Genomic DNA, 17,462 nt, shown 5'->3' with positions numbered 1-17,462 from the left:
CCAAAACATTTACTGAAGGAATACTAGGCATTTTACCATATACCTTACTTTATAAGTTATAATCTTAGCTACATTTTATTCTGTATTATTTACTATAAATTAAGTAATGAGAAATGATTTATCTTATTTTCATAACTTAATATGAAATTTATTATACTAGATATATATCATTTTAAGCTTATCTTGACTGCTCTTGTGATTTATCTTTTCAAATATTTAGGGAGAAATACAGGGTCCAAAACTTATACAATTTGGAGGCTTTCTTTATGACAAAGAATATAAAATTACACATAAAAGTGAATATTTAAAATTAGAAAAGAAGGAATCTTGGAAGGAAGGCACTCTGGTGGATATGCTCTGTTAGCTTCATTATAAACATGCCTCTGTACATGTGTTCTGCAACTTATTTCTGTGTTTTAAAAATACTATTTCATAATATTAATATACTTGAATTAAAAAATGAAGTCAGACTTTTTCTGTCAGAAATTAAGTATGATTTGTTTTTGAGGCCTGGCATTGCTAAATGGGTTGTATGAAGGACATTCTTCATAAACTGACTCAACCTTTGAGGCAGCACAAATGTTTGCCATATTTAAATCATGTATTTAAAATATTGGAAAAGATGTTATTAAAAAATATTGTATTGAAATTAACAATATTCTGTTTTTATAACCTCTTCTGAATGTATCAGTTTAATAAAGATGCCACTAAATGAGAGTAACACCATGATTTGAATTAATTTGAAAACGTTTTTTGGTATATTCCCAGAAATTGAGAATAACTCTAATGATTGTGTAGCAAATCCAGTTTTGAAAATCAAGTGGGTTTAATTCTTTGCTTGCAATAAAATTGAAAAAAGAATGGATCTAATGAAATTGCCAGATAAATTTTAGTGGTAGATCACTGTATATTTTTTTGCTACATATCTCAGAAGGAGTCATAGAAATGAATGATATTGTTATAACAATACTCCTTCCATTCCTATCTACTTATTTACACAAACAGGTTTTCTCAGTGTTTACATCTATAAAATGCAAAGTAAACATAGATTTCATGCTGAATCTGGTCCCATTACAGAAATAAATAACATTCATCCAACGATACAGGAACTAATTGGAGGAGGGAAAAAGTCCCATTTATTTTATTAAGAAAAGTCTCCAACAAAATTTTTTAAACAATTATCCAAATTTGTGTTGTATGTTGTTTATATTGCTTTGGAAAATTTTATGCAGATAATAACTTCAATGATAACTCAATCCAGAAGAGAAATGTGAATACTTATGAGTTTCGTGATCACAGGAAATTTAAACATTAATTTCAATTTATATACATATTTTGGTTACAAAGGAGATAGATGATCAAAAGATTTTCCAAGTACAAAATATAACACATTATGTAAAATTCTGGGTGAGAAGGGAAGTGGAAATATAATTTTAAGGACAAAAAGGAATGATGTAAAGTTTCTATCAAAAATAAAATGTCTTCTCCTATACATTTTAAAGTGGGCAACAACGGCTATCAAATTGCTGTGGTATTAGATATCATTGGATACATCTAAAAAATTGATATTAACTGTTATTTAATGTCAATATTTAAAATACTTTAGAAAATATATTATTTACAACTATTTAAATTTATAAGAAAAAATTTAGCTATCAATTTAAAAATGTGCAAGGATACAGTTTTTCATAATTCTTCCAGTAGGTATATATACACAAAAGGTTTGAAAACCAATGGCCTACATTCCTGCAAAAGTTGCCTAACTAGCCTTCTCTCTGCTGTTAGCCTCTCCTTACTATGATGTACCCTCTATACCAGCAGTTCTCAAACCTTTTGGTCTCACGCCCCCACACACTCTTAAAAATTACTGAAGTTTCCAAAAAGCTTTTGTTTATGTGGCTTATATCCACCAATATTTACCATATTAGATATTAAAACTAAGGAAATATAAAAGTATTTAATTCATTAAAAATAACAATAAATCCAGTACACGTTAACATAAATCACATTTTTATGAAAACAACTTTCCAAAACAACAAAAATTTTATAAGAAGAGTAGCATTGTTTTACATTTTTCCAAGTTTCTTTAATGTCTGGTTTAATAGAAGACAGATCTTATAGCCTCTGGAAAATTCCACTACATTCTCATGTAAAAATGAGAGTGAAAAACGCAAATAACATACTAGTATTATTATGAAAGTACTTTTAACCTCATGGAATCCTTAAAGCAGGTACCGGAGGTCCTTACATTTTGAGAACCGCTGTTCTCCACCAAGAGTAGAGCTATCTTTCTAAAATATGACTCTCACCATGTTATTCCCTTGGATAAAGCCTCTACAATTGCCCACCTACACACTGTGTACTGAATAAGGTCCGAACTCATTAACATAGCATACAGGGCTCAAACCATTCCAGTTGCAATTACTCCCTATGTGTTCTGTGATTATGCCATTCACTTGCAAGCCCCTGATCCTCTTGTTCTTGTCATCCTCCTCATGGAATGCCCTTCTTCTTGTCTATTTGATAAACTATTAATCAATAGTTGAAATGTCATCTCTTGTGGTTTTCTCTGATTAATTTAAACCCTCAGCAGAATTATTTGCACTTATATTTTCTCTTCTTCTTCTTCATTATTGCACTTACACAATGCACTGCAATGATTTGATTACACATTTAATTTTTCCTAAACTATGAGCTCTTAAAGGGAAGGGATTATGGGTAGTGGACCTGTCAGTTGAATTGGCCTGCCATATCAAACTTTTCCTTCTAGTTCAGCCTTCCTAGTAAGGGACAGTTTTTTTTTCTGATGTTGATCCTATCTTCTTAGCCCAATCTTGTATGGTGTTTGGAACATTGTGGGTGCTTAATAGAAATTTATTAAATTGTATTCATTAAGTATGTCCAAATCACTGGAAATTCATATAACTAATCTTTACGGATTGCTAGTTAATTCCATTTAACTTCTTTAATTTCTCATTCTAGAAAAAAAGAATGAAATTCATGTATCACTGGGGACATGACCAAATAGATAGTCAAGTTTAGATGCATCTTATTTTGTAGTTTCATTTATATCCTAAAAATAATTAAATGATGGCAATGCTAACAATTATCATCAGGATATTCCTTATAAAGTGTTTTTATTATTATGAAAAATTTCAAACATACACAAATTACAGAACAATGAACAACTATGTACCTGCCACTTAGCTAAATTCATTGCCCTCCTTATTTTATCTACTACTCCCCACCTCCACTCCACTGGCTTTATATGAAGTAAATTCCAGACAAGACAGTATTTCAGCCATCATTATTTCAGTGTGCATCTCTGAAAGATAAGGATTCTTCTTTAAAACATGTTCACAATACCATTACAAATTACTCTTCTGTGGAAATAATCCATTTGTTCTAAATCATTGGAGCTTTCTTGCCTAATTTCCTTCCAGACTAACAATTTGAATAGCTGGGATTCATTGTAAAATTTACAGACACAAAATAAAATGAAGATAACTAACTAACACATTCAGATGATCCATGAACTTAGCAGTAGCTAACTAAATAATCTATATATTTCTAATAATTCTGATTAATCCCAGAAAAATATTTATAAGTTGACAGTTACATTGTTTATATTAGTAATTCTAATTTTCAAGTCAGATACCCAAGATGTAAATAAAATGTACTTACCTAAAACAAATAAATAAAACCCATCCCTTAACACTAAAATTTGATTCAAACAACATAATCTTAACAGTATTATTTCAGCAGATGAATAAACCAGAATTAAAGTCAATTTGGAGTGTATCCCAAACCAAAACATTTAAATATAATTTCACCAATTCATCCCTATAAAACAAAATGTAAATGAACTAAGCCATGAAAAAGAAAACCTTGCATCAAAGCACAAATCAATGAAAACAACAATGTATACCATATACAAGACAGGTTTGCATGCTCTTCGCAACTCACAATTTTAATTGAAGATGAAAAATTACCTTTAGCTTCAAATTGCTGCAATATATAAAATATTTAACTAATGCCAGATTAAAGCACCATCATGGTTAAGAAAGCTTAAAAGCAAAACTCTGTGTTTGAATCCTAGTTCTGCCATTTATTGATCATGGGACATTGAGCAAGCTATGTAACCTGTCTTCGCTTCAGTTCTCTCACGCTTAAGATGGAGATCATAATACATATTCTCCAAGGGTTATTGTAAGGATTAAATGAAATAATCCATAAAATGAATTTAGCCCAATGTAACCATATTATAAATTTTCACTATTATTATAAAAATATAAATGACAAACTATTAATAGTAAAAATAAAGTTTGAAGTTTGTGCTCTAAAATTTCACTTTATTGTACTAAAATATACTCACCAGAATATGGGACTTTCACCAGGTTCTTTCACTTTGTAGTATTCTTTGTCTTGTGGCAAGACTTTGGTTAACCCAAAATCTCCAATTTTAACTCTGTTTTCATTCTCCACCAATATATTCCTTGTTGCCAGATCCCTGTGGATATACCTTTTTGTACCAAGATACTCCATACCCTATGGATAAAATAACATTTTTCTTAGCTAGTTTCATAAACATAAACAATTTAAATGGTCTTATCTTTGTATACTCCCTTAATTATCTAAGAAAAACTCTAGAGGATTTCTTAACAATTACTTCAACATGCTCTCTTCATCTACAACAAACAGCCAGAATATTAGGTACCTTGCATATCTGAGATGTGTACTGCAGAAGTTTTTTATGATCTATCCGTTCTTTATGTTTTTGGAGATAGTCTCGTAAACTTCCATATGGTAAATATTCCATAATTAATCTTAGATTATGCCGACCTTTTAATACACAAATGGGAACATAATGTTTTACTTTGCCATATTTTACTGATGAAATATTAGAAAACAACCATAGATGAATGACTTATATAAAATCTGAGTCTAAGATGACAAAACTTGATTATAAATTAAAGGTGATGTAGTAATTAAGAACAACAGGCTTTTTGAATCAAAAAGTTTTGAAAAGAAGCTTTAAAAATAGTTACATTTTAGTCTTCTGTACCCTTTATACAAACCAAAATAAGCTGATGAGAAAACTTCCTTTCTCCTCCTCTACACTGAACAAAGCATCTAATTTAAAAAACAGTATTTTCATGGAAAATGTGAGCAAAGACTATTTCTTTCTTTAAAAATGATATTCTCTTGGCAAGTTTAAGCAAGAATGGTAAGCACCATTCTCAGTGAAGAGGATGATTAACCAATTAGCCAAAGACTTCCTGTAGTTATAGCCCACCATCGCCAAGTACAATCTTCAGCCACATAAAATGCTTCCCCGGGCACTTGCATACTATAAGTCCAGATCTTCAGACATTATATGTTTCTATCACCCAGGATGCCAAAGACATACCTTGAGTTCAAAAATAGGTTTCAAGGGCAACATACCAGCACTGTAGCACACTCCCTTGTACTTTACAATGTTGTCATGCTGCAGGGATTTAAGGATTTCGATTTCTCTTTCAAAGTCTCTGAGGTGTTCTTCAGTACTATGCTGGAGCTTTTTCACAGCCACCACCTCCCCCGTGTTGTCTTGTAGAGGGTCATAACGGCACATCTCCACACTCCCAAAATTACCCTAAACAACATATCACATTAGGATAGAACTCTCAAGTTTTCTAGACAAATTACTAATAAATTCCAATTATACAGGCAACTCCAGTAGCTAGAATTAGCAGACATAGCTCTAAGCTTACATTAGGCAACTTTCATTTTTTTTGTGTGTGTGTGAGGAAGATCAGCCCTGAGCTAACATCCATGCTAATCCTCCTCTTTTTGTTGAGGAAGACCAGCTCTGAGCTAACATCTATTGCCAATCCTCCTCCTTTTTTCCCCAAAGCTCCAGTAGATAGTTGTATGTCATAGTTGCACATCCTTCTAGTTGCTGTATGTGGGACGCGGCCTCAGCATGGCCAGAGAAGCGGTGCATTGGTACACGCCTGGGATCGGAACACGGGCTGCCAGTAGCGGAGCACACGCACTTAACTGCTAAGCCACGGGGCCTAGGCAACTTTCAGAATAAGAAAAGGAAATAATATTTCAATAGGTGGGTAGTAAAACTATATATTTAATTTCTTAAAAAGGAATTATAGGCTGAAATATAAACTTTCTAAAAATAGAATTTCTAAATTTCTAAATAACACAATAAAACAATTTATAAATAATATAATTTCTAAAGAGCATTTAAACAAATCATGAACATTAATTATTAAGATACACCAAGGGACATGCCAGGGAATTCCTGAATTTCCATCTGTAACTTCCAGGAAGAACTTTGCTTCTTCACAATATACCTTTTGATATCACTGTCAGTGAGTTGGATGGAATAAGGGTCTGTAATGGACTGAATGTCTATGTCCCCACAAAATTCATATGATAAAGCCCTAACCGCCAATGTGAGGGTATTTGGAGACAGGGCCTGTGAAGAGGTGATAAAGGTTAAACAAGGTCATAAGGGTGAGGCCTTAATCCAATAGGCCTGGTGCCTTTATAAAAAGAGGAAGAGACACCAGAGCTCTCTGCCACATGAGGATACAGTGTGAAGATGGCCAAATGCAAGTCAAGAAGACAGTCCTCACCAGAAACCAAACCCTGCTGGAACCTTAATCTCCAACTTTGCAGCCTCCAGAGCTATGAGAAATAAATGTCTGTTGTTTAAGCTACCTAGTCTATGGTATTTTGTCTGTAGTCTGAGCAGACTAATACAACGTCTGATTTATTTGCTGAAGGAAGTAAGAAATTTTTGGCCTACGGGGATGTTCCTACATTTTTTTAAAAGGTCAGTCTTCAAAGAAATATATTCTCTTTTTATTTAAGATTCATTATTTAATAGAACTGACAAATTGATATATAACATTTAAAATTAAATATAAGCTTTTGGAATTAATCACACTAGTATATTTTAGATATTACTGCATTATTAAAAAATAAAACAATGTAGTCCTTGAGCTATAAGATTCTAAGTGACTATATTTTCAATTATATACTTGACGTCAATTAAAAAAAAAAAAAAAAACCTAGACCATATGTAAACTCAAAGTTAAATCTCCACTTACATGAGCCACAAGCAAGGTGGATAAGACCCGGGACTCTGGAGTCAGACACATTAGAGGTAGAATCTTGGTCCACTACTCACTCTCTTTGGGACCTTGGGCAAGTCACCTCCCTCTCTAATACCAGTTTTCTCCTTCTTAAAATGGAGGATAATAAAATACCTATCTCATATTGCTGTTGTGAGAAATTATTCCAAAACATAACTTAAAAAAACAAAAGTGGGTTTAAAAAAACAAAATAGAGTTTCATATTCTTTCTTCCTACTTAACAATGTGTCAATAAAATTTATTTTCCTGTGCCATTAGATATTCCTTTAAAATATGATTTTTTAATCACTGCATATTGTCTCATGAATTTTTAAAATTGGAAACATAAACATATAATGTATAGAAAAGTCTTAAAAATACATTCATGTCATGGAACAACAAAAGACCCCGAATAGCTAAAGGAATCCTGAGAAAAAAGAACAAAGCTGGAGGTATCACACTCCCTGATTTCAAAATATACTACAAAGCTATAGTAACCAAAACAGCATGGTACTGGCACAAAAACAGACACACAGATCAATGGAATAGAATCGAAAGCCCAGAAATAAACCCAACCATCTATGGACAGCTAATCTTTGACAAAGGAGCCAAGAACATACAATGGGGAAAAGAAAGTCTCTTCAACAAATGGTGTTGGGAAAACTGGATAGCCACGTGCAAAAAAATGAAAGTAGCCCCTTACCTTACACCATACACAAAAATTAACTCCAAATGGATTAAAGACTTGAATGTAAGACCTGAAACTATGAAACTTCTAGAAGAAAACATAGGCAGTACGCTCTTCGATATCGGTCTTAGCAACATCTTTTCAAACACCATGTCTGACCGGGCAAGAGCAACAATAGAAAAAATAAACAAATGGGACTACATCAAACTAAAAAGCTTCTGCACAGCAAAGGAAACCATCAACAAAACGAAAAAACAACCTAACAGTTGGGAGAAGATATTTGCAAACCATACATCTGATAAGGGCTTAATCTCCAAAATATATAAAGAACCCAGGCATCTCAACAACAAAAAAACTACCAACCCAATTAAAAAATGGGCAAAAGACCTGAACAGACATTTCTCCAAAGAAGATATACAGATGGCCAACAGACACATGAAAAGATGTTCAAAATCACTATCAGGGAAATGCAAATCAAAACTACAATGAGATATCACCTCACGCCCGTCTATAATGGCTATAAAACAAGACAGGAAACAACATGTGTTGGAGAGGATGTGGAGAGAAGGGAACTCTCATACACTGCTGGTGGGAGTGCAAACTGGTGCAGCCACTATGGAAAACTGTATGGAGATTCCTCAAAAAATCAAGGATAGAACTACCATATGATCCAGCTATTCCACTGCTGGGTATTTATCCAAAGAACTTGAAAACACCAATTTGTAAAGATACATGCACCCCCGTGTTCATTGCAGCGTTATTCACAATAGCCAAGACTTGGAAGCAACCTAAGCGCCCATCAAGGGACGAATGGATAAAGAAGATGTGGTATATATACACGATGGAATACTACTCAGCCATAAGAAACGATGAAATCCAGCCATTTGTGACAACATGGATGGACATTGAGGGTATAATGCAAAGTGAAATAAGTCAGAGGGTGAAGGTCAAATACCGTATGATTTCCTGCATTAAGTGGTAGATAATAACAACAATAAACAAACACATAGGGACAGAGATTGGATTGGTGGTTACCAGAGGGGAAGGGGGGAGGGAAGAGGGTGAAAGGGATAATTTGGTACATGTGTGTGGTGATGGGTTGTAATTAGTATTTTGGTGGTGAACATGATGTAATCTATGCAGAAATAGAAGTATAATGATGTACACCTGAAATTTTTACCATGTTATAAACCAATGTTACTGCAATAAACAAAAAATTAAAAAAAAATACATTCATGTCATTTCAATGATATTCATAACTATCTGTGTACATCTCTATTAAGGATACTTTCTTAAGAGTAGAATTAGCTGTTTAAAGAATACAGACATTTGAAAAGGCCTTGATACATGCTACAGCGGAAACTCTCTTGAAGGGGTTACCAATTTATATTCTAATAAGCAGTGGAAAAAGTGTCAATTTTATCATATCTTGCCAACATTGGCCATTATAATTTTTCTAAATCTTTATCAATTTGATAGGCACAAATCAATCTTATGGCTTTAAGAAGGAATGCCTCTATTTTCTTTTGGAAGAAGAGGGTGAAGACAAACACTGAGAGTGAAGAGATAGCTTCAGGATAGGAAACCAGAAAGGATTGTGATGTTTGGAATGGGCACCAGAGAAGAAATCAAACAAGGGAGAATAAAAGAACTACCAATAAAAGAGTCCTAAGTGCCAGTCAATGTTGGAAATCAATTTGCAACAGAGACAATAAACATTTATATCTGATTTTTTCTTATACTGTTTGAGAGATGGAAGCTCAAATAGAAAAAAAAAAAACTTGAATTGTATTGTTCCTGTACTAGGAAATGACAGGGAAAATAAAACAGATAATCAAAGGAAGGAGGGTGATATAATTGTGGATACCAATGAAAGCAGAGTTTAAATGGTCTACCAGGAGATCTACCCAGTCTAGGAAAGGAGAGAGCTGAATCGAGAAGATAGCTAACAAGCTTTAGGAAGAGGAAAGGGTCCAAGATACCAGCAATAACAAAGATTCAAAAAGAAGGATTTACGTGTTGGGAAGAGTCAAAAGATACAAAGTTACAGTTAGAGAGGGAGATTTCAGGGTCTGAAACTTCCTAAGTAAAATTATTATAAGGGATTATAGAGTTCAAAGTGAACTCATTTAACATAGACATAGATTTGAGGTAGAGAAGTTGAAGAATTTTAAAAAGATATTGAAAGAGTGCCCAAAATAACAACAGGAATAAGGTGAAGATGAAAACAATGAGTATTAAAAGTAGTGAAGGAATGTGGAGCACTGACCAAGATGTTGGCCAATGATGAGAAGAGGAGAGAATAACAATCATATTCCCAGAGGAACATAAATGATGCTGATAGTTTGAAAGGGGTAGCAGCAAGGTCCAGATCTCTGTATCCCAGATCTGCACCATGGAGCAACAAGGAATAAAGAGGATTTTAAAAAGCTAGATTTTAATTCAGGTGAAGAGGTAAAGAATATAAGTATAAGTAGGCAGGAGGATAAAGGAAGAAAATACTCATTTTGAAATTCAATTAGCATAAGAAAGGTTTCACAATATTTTCTTAGCTCTTTTTAGAGTATTAAATTAAAATATACCATTATGTCTCTTGGTTTAAAACAAGTTTTTAAGTTTTATTTAAAGTAAAAATTCCTCTGTTTAATATTTTCACCATGCTGCTAATTGAAAAGAATAATAAAGGAATGTATATCAACAGCTGTTTTTTAATAAAATGAAAAAGTGAGATGCATCATTTTTGTGGGGATGGCATTTTACATTTTTTCAATAAGGCAATACAAACAGCTAGACAGACCAGTGAACACATTAATTCTTTCAAACAAGCAAAGATGAAATTAATATTATAGTGTTAAATGCAGCCAGGAAATATCCACATTAAAATCTTACAATTGACTAAAGACCACACCATTTTCCTTTCATTTCCTACAAACTAAATTACTGAGAAATATACTTGGTTGTAAATATATTTTGAAAATGCCTTCCTTATTGCGTCCTCAATTTATATCATGTTCAAAATAATTTTAAGCCCAAAGAACTACGTAAAAAACTAAAAACGTTAAAAATCAAAAAGGAAATAACTCAAAGTTGCAATAATGGGGACTGCTATAAATAAATTATAGTACATTCACTTTTAAAATTATGTTTCAAAAGAATATTAATAACATGGGAAATCTTGATGATATAATAAATGAAAAACAGCAAGACAGAAAATTGTAACATATTATGGTCTCACTTTTGAAACAGTATGTTTGTGTGCAGGTGTGCAGAGACTGGAATGAAGGAAATGCATCTGTATTTTCCAATTTCTCTACAATAAATATATATCACTTTCATAACTAGAAAAAAGTTACTTTAAAAAAGAAAAAATCCTTTATAATTTACTCTGATCTTTCCACCTTGTTCATCTAAATTAGTGATGTTTTGCAGTTCTCTTTGTTATGTCTATTTCTTAAATACCAGTATATACTGCCAAATTATAATCATTATATCCATTGTTTTACTTCAATATATGCACCTAGTAATATGTTCAGGGCTAAGGTAATATTTTTTAAGTTAAAAAAAAAGCAAGTAAAAACCAAGATTAATAAACAACAGAGGACTGCAATTAAGAACTAAATTGTGTGGAAGGGACAATAAATGCTATGGGCTTCCAGAAAAGAGGAAAATCAATGACAGCTGGAGACATTTTAGGAAAATCTTTATGGCATGGATAACACTAATATGGCACTCACTATGTGAGGAAAGACTAAGTATAAATAGAAATTTCTATTTCCCTTTTATTCAAGAATATGCTTAGGATAAGATACTTAAGATAGTTTATAAGTGAAACAGCACAAATTTTTAGTTATTTTAAGAAGACAAAACTGGTGATGTGGGAGAGATACTACAAATTTTACAGACAGAATCTAGGGTAAGGGAAGGTCTGATTTTAAAAAGCAAATTTCAAGATTTATTATATCACTCTAAAAAGGGATTTTTGTTTGGAGGAGGCATCCAAGACAGTGGCATAGGAAGACCCTGAAATCAACTCCTCCTATGGACACACTGAATCTACACCTACATATAGAGGAATTCCTCCTGAAGAAGAACTGAGGGCTGAAAAAAACAGCTTCTGCAAAATCAACAACAGAGGGACCACACAGCGACCAGCAGGAGAGATGGAGACACGGTATCGACAGGAACTCCTCTCCTGACACAGAGACCTGCAGTAGGGAGGGATATCCTTGAGGGGCCTACACACAGATGCACCCACCCTGAGGCATGGTGAAAAACAGTGGTTTAAGGCACTTAGACTATCCATGAAGGAAATCCATTTAGGAGCACCTAAATATATAAAGCAAATATTAACAGACATGAAGGGAGAAATTGACAAGAATACAAGAGACTTTAATACCCCACTTAGATAAATGGATAGCTCGTCCAGACAGAAAATCAATAAGGAAATGCTGGCCATAAATGACACATTAAACCAGATGGACTTAACAGATATATACAGAACATTCCATCCAAAGACTGCAGAATACACATTCTTTTCAAGTACACATGGAACATTCTCCAGGATAGATCACATGTTAGGCGACAAAACAAATCTTAATAAATTCAAGAAGACTGAAATCATACCAAGTATCTTTTCTGACCACAATGGTATGAAACTAGAAATCAATTACAAAAAGAACTCTGAAAAAAGACACGAACACATAAAGACTAAACAACATGCTATTAACCAACGAATGGGTCAATGAAGAAATCAAAGAGAAAAATCAAAAAGTTCCTTCATATAAATGAAAATGGAAATACAACTCTTCAAAATCTATGGGACACAGCAAAAGCAGGTCTAAGAGGGAAGTTCACAGTCATACAGGCCTACCTCAAGAAACAAGAAAAATCTCAAATAAACAATCTAATTTAACACCTAAAAGAGCTAGAAAAAGAAGAACAAACAAAGCCCAAAGTTAGTAGTAGGAGAGAAATAATAAAGATCAGAGTGGAAATAAATGAAATAGAAACTAAAAAGACAACAGAAAAGATCAACGAGACTAAAAGCTGTTTTTTTTTTTTTTAAATAAAATTGATAAACCTTTAGCCAGACTCATTAAGAAAAAAAGAGAGGGCTCAAATAAAATCGAAAATGAAAGATAAGTTAACAACTCACACTACAGAAATACAATGAATCATAAGAGACTACTATGAACAATTACAGGCCAACAAATTGGAAAATCTAGAAGAACAGATAAATTCCTAGAAACACACAACCTTCCAAGACCGAATCATTAATAAATAGAAAATCTGAATAGATCAATTACAAGTAATGAAACTGAATCAGTAATTTAAAAACTCCCCAAAAACAACAGTCCAGGACCAGATGACTTTAAAGGTGAATTCTACCAAACATATAAAGAAGAGTTAATGCCTACCTTTCTCAAATTATTCCAAAAAATTGAAGAGGAAGGAATGCTCCCAAACTCATTTTAAGAGGCCAGCATTATTACCCTGATACCAAGAACAGATAAAGACACCAAAAAAAAAGAAAATTACAGGCCAATATCCCTGATGAACATAGATGCTAAAATCCTCAACAAAATATTAGCAAACCGAATTCAACAATACATTAAAAGGATCATACACCACAATAAAGTGGGATTTATTCTAGCGACACAAGGATGGTTCAATATCTGCAACTCATTCAACGTGATACACCACATTAGCAAACCGAAAAATAAAAATCATATGATCATCTCGGTAGATGCAGAAAAAGCATTTGACAAAACTCAACATCCATTTATGATAAAAACTCTGAACAAAGTGGGTATAGAAGGAATGTACCTCAACAGTATAAAGGCCATGTATGGCAAACCCACAGCTAACATCATACTCAACAGTGAAAAGTTAAAAGCTTTTCCTTTAAGATCAGGAACAAGACAAGGATGACCACTCTTGCCACTTTTATTCAACATAGTATTGGAAGTCCTAGCCACGGCAATTAGGCGAGAAAAATAAATAAAAGGAATCCAAATTGGAAAGGAAGAAGTAAAATTGTCAGTATTTGCAGATGACATAATACTATGTATAGAAATCCCTAAAGACTCCACCAAAAAACTATTAGAACTAATAAATGAATTCAGTAAAGTTGCAGGATAGAAAATTAATATACAGTCATGCATCGCTTAATGACAGAGATACGCTCTTAGAAATACATCATTAGGTGATTTCATCACTACGCAAACATCACTTGTATATGCGGTCCATCACTGACTGAAACTTCATTATACAGCACATGACAGTACAGAAATAGGTGATGTTTCTATGTATTAATAATGAGCTATCAGAAAGAGAAATTCAGAAAACAGCCCAATTTACAATTGCATCATAAAGAATAAAATACCTAGGAACAAATTTAACCAAGGAGATGAAAGACCTATACTCTGAAAACTATAAGATATTGATGAAAGAAAATGAAAACAACATAAATAAATGGAAAGATATACCATGCTCATGGACTGGAATAATTATATTGTGAAAATGTCCATTCTACCCAAAGCAATCTACAGATTCAATGCAATCCCCATCAAAATACCAATGGCATTTTTCACAGAACTAGAACAAAGAAACCTAAAATTTGTATGGAACCACAAAAGACCCCGAATAGCCAAAGCAATCTTGAGAAAGAAGAATAAAGCTGGAGGTATCAGGTTCCCTGATTTCAAACTATACTACAAAGCTATAGAAATCAAAACAGTATGGTACTGGTATGAAAACCGACACTTGGATTAATGGAATAGAATAGAGAGTCCAGAAATAAACCTATACATATACAGTCAATTAATCCATGACAAAGGAGCCAAGAATATACACTGGGGAAAAGACAGTCCCTTCAACAAACGGTGTTGAATGCAAAAAAAATGAAACTGGACCACTATCTTACACCACATATAAAAATAAATTCAAAATGGATTAAAGACTTGAATATAATACCTGAAACCATAAAACTCCTAGAAGAAAACATAGGCAGTCAGCTCTCTGACATCTGTCTTAACAATATTTTTTTGGACCAGTATCATCAGGCCAGGGCAACAAAAGCAAAAATAAACAAATGGGACTACATCAAACTAAAAAGCTTTTGCACAGTGACAGAAACCAATGAAACAAATAAGCAACCTGCTGAATGGGAGAAGATATTTGCAAATCATACATCTGTAAGGGGTTAATATCCAAAATATATAAAGAACTTACATAACTTAATATTAAAAAAACAAACAACCTGATTAAAAAATGGGCAGAGGATTTGAACAGATATTTTTCCAAAGAAGACATACAGATGGCCAACAGGCACATGAAAAGATGCTCAACATTACTAATCATTGGGGAAATGCAAATCAAAACCACAATGAAATATCACCTCACACATGTTAGAATAGCTATTATAAAAAACAAAAAATAACAAGTGTTGGTGAGGATTTGTAGAAGAGAGAGCCCTCGTACACTGTTGGTGGGAATGTAAACTGGTGCAGCCACTACAGAAAACAGTATGGAGGTTCCTCAAAAAATTAAAAATAGAACTACCATAAGATCCAGCAACTCCACTTCTGGGTATTTAATCCAAAGAAAACGAAAACACTGATTCAAAAAGACATATGCACCCCTATGCTCACTGCAGCATTATTTACAACAGTCAAGATATGGAAGCAACCTAAGTGTCTACAGATAATGAATGGATAAATACACACACACACACACACACTGGAATACTTCTCAGCCATAAAAAAAGAATGAGATCTTGCCATTTGTGACAACATGGATGGACCTAGAGGTTACAATGCTAGGTGAAATAAATCAGAAAGACAAATACTGTATGATTTCAGTATATGTGGAATCTGAAAAAACAACACAAAACAAATGAACAAACCAAACAAAATGGAAACAAACTCACAGATACAGGAAACAAACTGATGGTTACCAGCGGGGTAGGGGGTGGGGGGAGATAAGGGGCAGGTGAAATAGATGAAGGGGATTAAGAGGTACAAACTTCCAGTTATAAAATAAATAAGTCATGGGGTGGGGATGTAAGGTACAGCATAGGGAATATAGTCAATAATATTGTAATAATTTTGTATGGTAACAGATGATAACCAGACTTATCATGGTGATCAAATATTTTGTAATGTACATAAATATCAAATCACTGTGATGTACACTTGAAACAAATACAATACTGTATGTCAATTATACTTCAATTAAAAAAATTTGTTTTCAATGGTTTTAGCAAGCTTTACCCTTTAATATTATTAATTACTTTCTTATTTATTTATTTATTTTAACAAACAATCACTAAAAGTTCTGCACTAATTTGAGATTGAAATCTCTTTGTTTTTAAAGGAGCCAACAAATACTGAAGGTGCACATTTTGTTGTCTGGAACATTCATTTTCAAAGAATGGTTGAAAGCCTAAGGTGAGGTGTGGCTGTTAGAACTACTCCATTACCTCCTAATTTACACGTCCCAATTAATTTCTGCCCCTAAATCAGTCTTAACCACCAGCTATGAAAAAGTACATTAACATTTAATAAAGAAATGCCTGAATAACAGAAATATACAATTTTGATTAACTAAATAAGGTATATGAAAAGGGCAAAACTATAATTATGTTTTAAGGAAGTTTAAATACCCGTTATTTTTAGAAAATAATGAAAAAATCAGAAATTTAAACTAAATAAAAGAGTAGTCTGAATAAGTGAACAGTAAATCATAAGGTAGCTACTGAACTATTGAAAGGCAGTTTTATTAATTTAAAGTTACTTTTTCTAAGTAACTACAATCTATGAATATATGTTGATATGTGTCACATTTCCTTGCATGGTTTATACACCTAAATATTAGTTCTTTTATGAAAGCACATTTAACAGCGTGATTTACATCTTTACTTAAATCTAGCTGAGTTTGAGTTATTGCAAATATTGAATTAAATCCAAATTAATGAGATTTTAGGGTAATTATAAAGAGAATAAGAAGTTCTTTGAAAAGAGAAACATAACCTAATAATATTCCTAAAAATAATTTTATAATATTCTTGTTTAGAAAGGTATACTACAATTTACTGCAGAACTGTTACCTTAGGAATATTTTCTGGATAATTCTAAACAAATTCCCATCAAGTATTGAATAACAACACAGTGTTGCATTCTATGTTTTAAAAAATTCATTAAAACTAATAACCAAAATTATGTAAGGGCCACGTTAATGAAATTTTGTATGAAAAAATCAACTTATAATTAGGAAACCATGTGATATCTCAAAATCAATACTTGAACAGCTCATAAATATACATGAAATAATTACAATGTTGACATTTGTATTAACTCACATCTTATGAAAATCTTACTAACTGTGATCAGTGTGAAATTGACATAGAGTATATCTTATCACAGTGTTCTATAATTGTTAGTTTGCTATCCACCTCCTCCAACTAAGCTGTAAACTCTACAGAGGCATTGATTATATCTCATATCCACAGTGACCAGTGGAGCACCTGGCACTTAGCAGGGACTCAAATATTTGTATATTAAAACCAAATCATTGCAGGGAAAAAACTAAAAATTTGAAAGTAATTCAGACCTCCCCAAAGATGTCTGGTTCCTAGA

General features: G+C 32.8%; 1 protein-coding gene across 3 annotated transcripts in view; it reads right to left on the bottom strand.

The window, feature by feature from the left end:
- Window positions 1-17,462, bottom strand: part of JAK2 (Janus kinase 2) — a 155,961-nt gene that overhangs the window by 7,232 nt on the left and 131,267 nt on the right. For all 3 annotated transcript variants that reach the window (XM_004440668.3, XM_087444547.1, XM_087444548.1), the window contains 3 exons: window positions 5,446-5,635; window positions 4,718-4,842; window positions 4,376-4,548 (listed from right to left, as the gene is read on the bottom strand). In XM_004440668.3, coding sequence (XP_004440725.1) covers window positions 4,376-4,548; window positions 4,718-4,842; window positions 5,446-5,635 — 488 coding nt within the window. The remainder of the gene's footprint in view (window positions 1-4,375; window positions 4,549-4,717; window positions 4,843-5,445; window positions 5,636-17,462) is intronic.

Source organism: Ceratotherium simum, chromosome 20 (genome assembly GCF_057802395.1).
Source record: "Ceratotherium simum simum isolate JZ-2026a chromosome 20, ASM5780239v1, whole genome shotgun sequence".
Lineage (NCBI taxonomy): Eukaryota > Metazoa > Chordata > Mammalia > Perissodactyla > Rhinocerotidae > Ceratotherium > Ceratotherium simum.
This window is presented reverse-complemented; position numbering and strand designations above follow the sequence as displayed.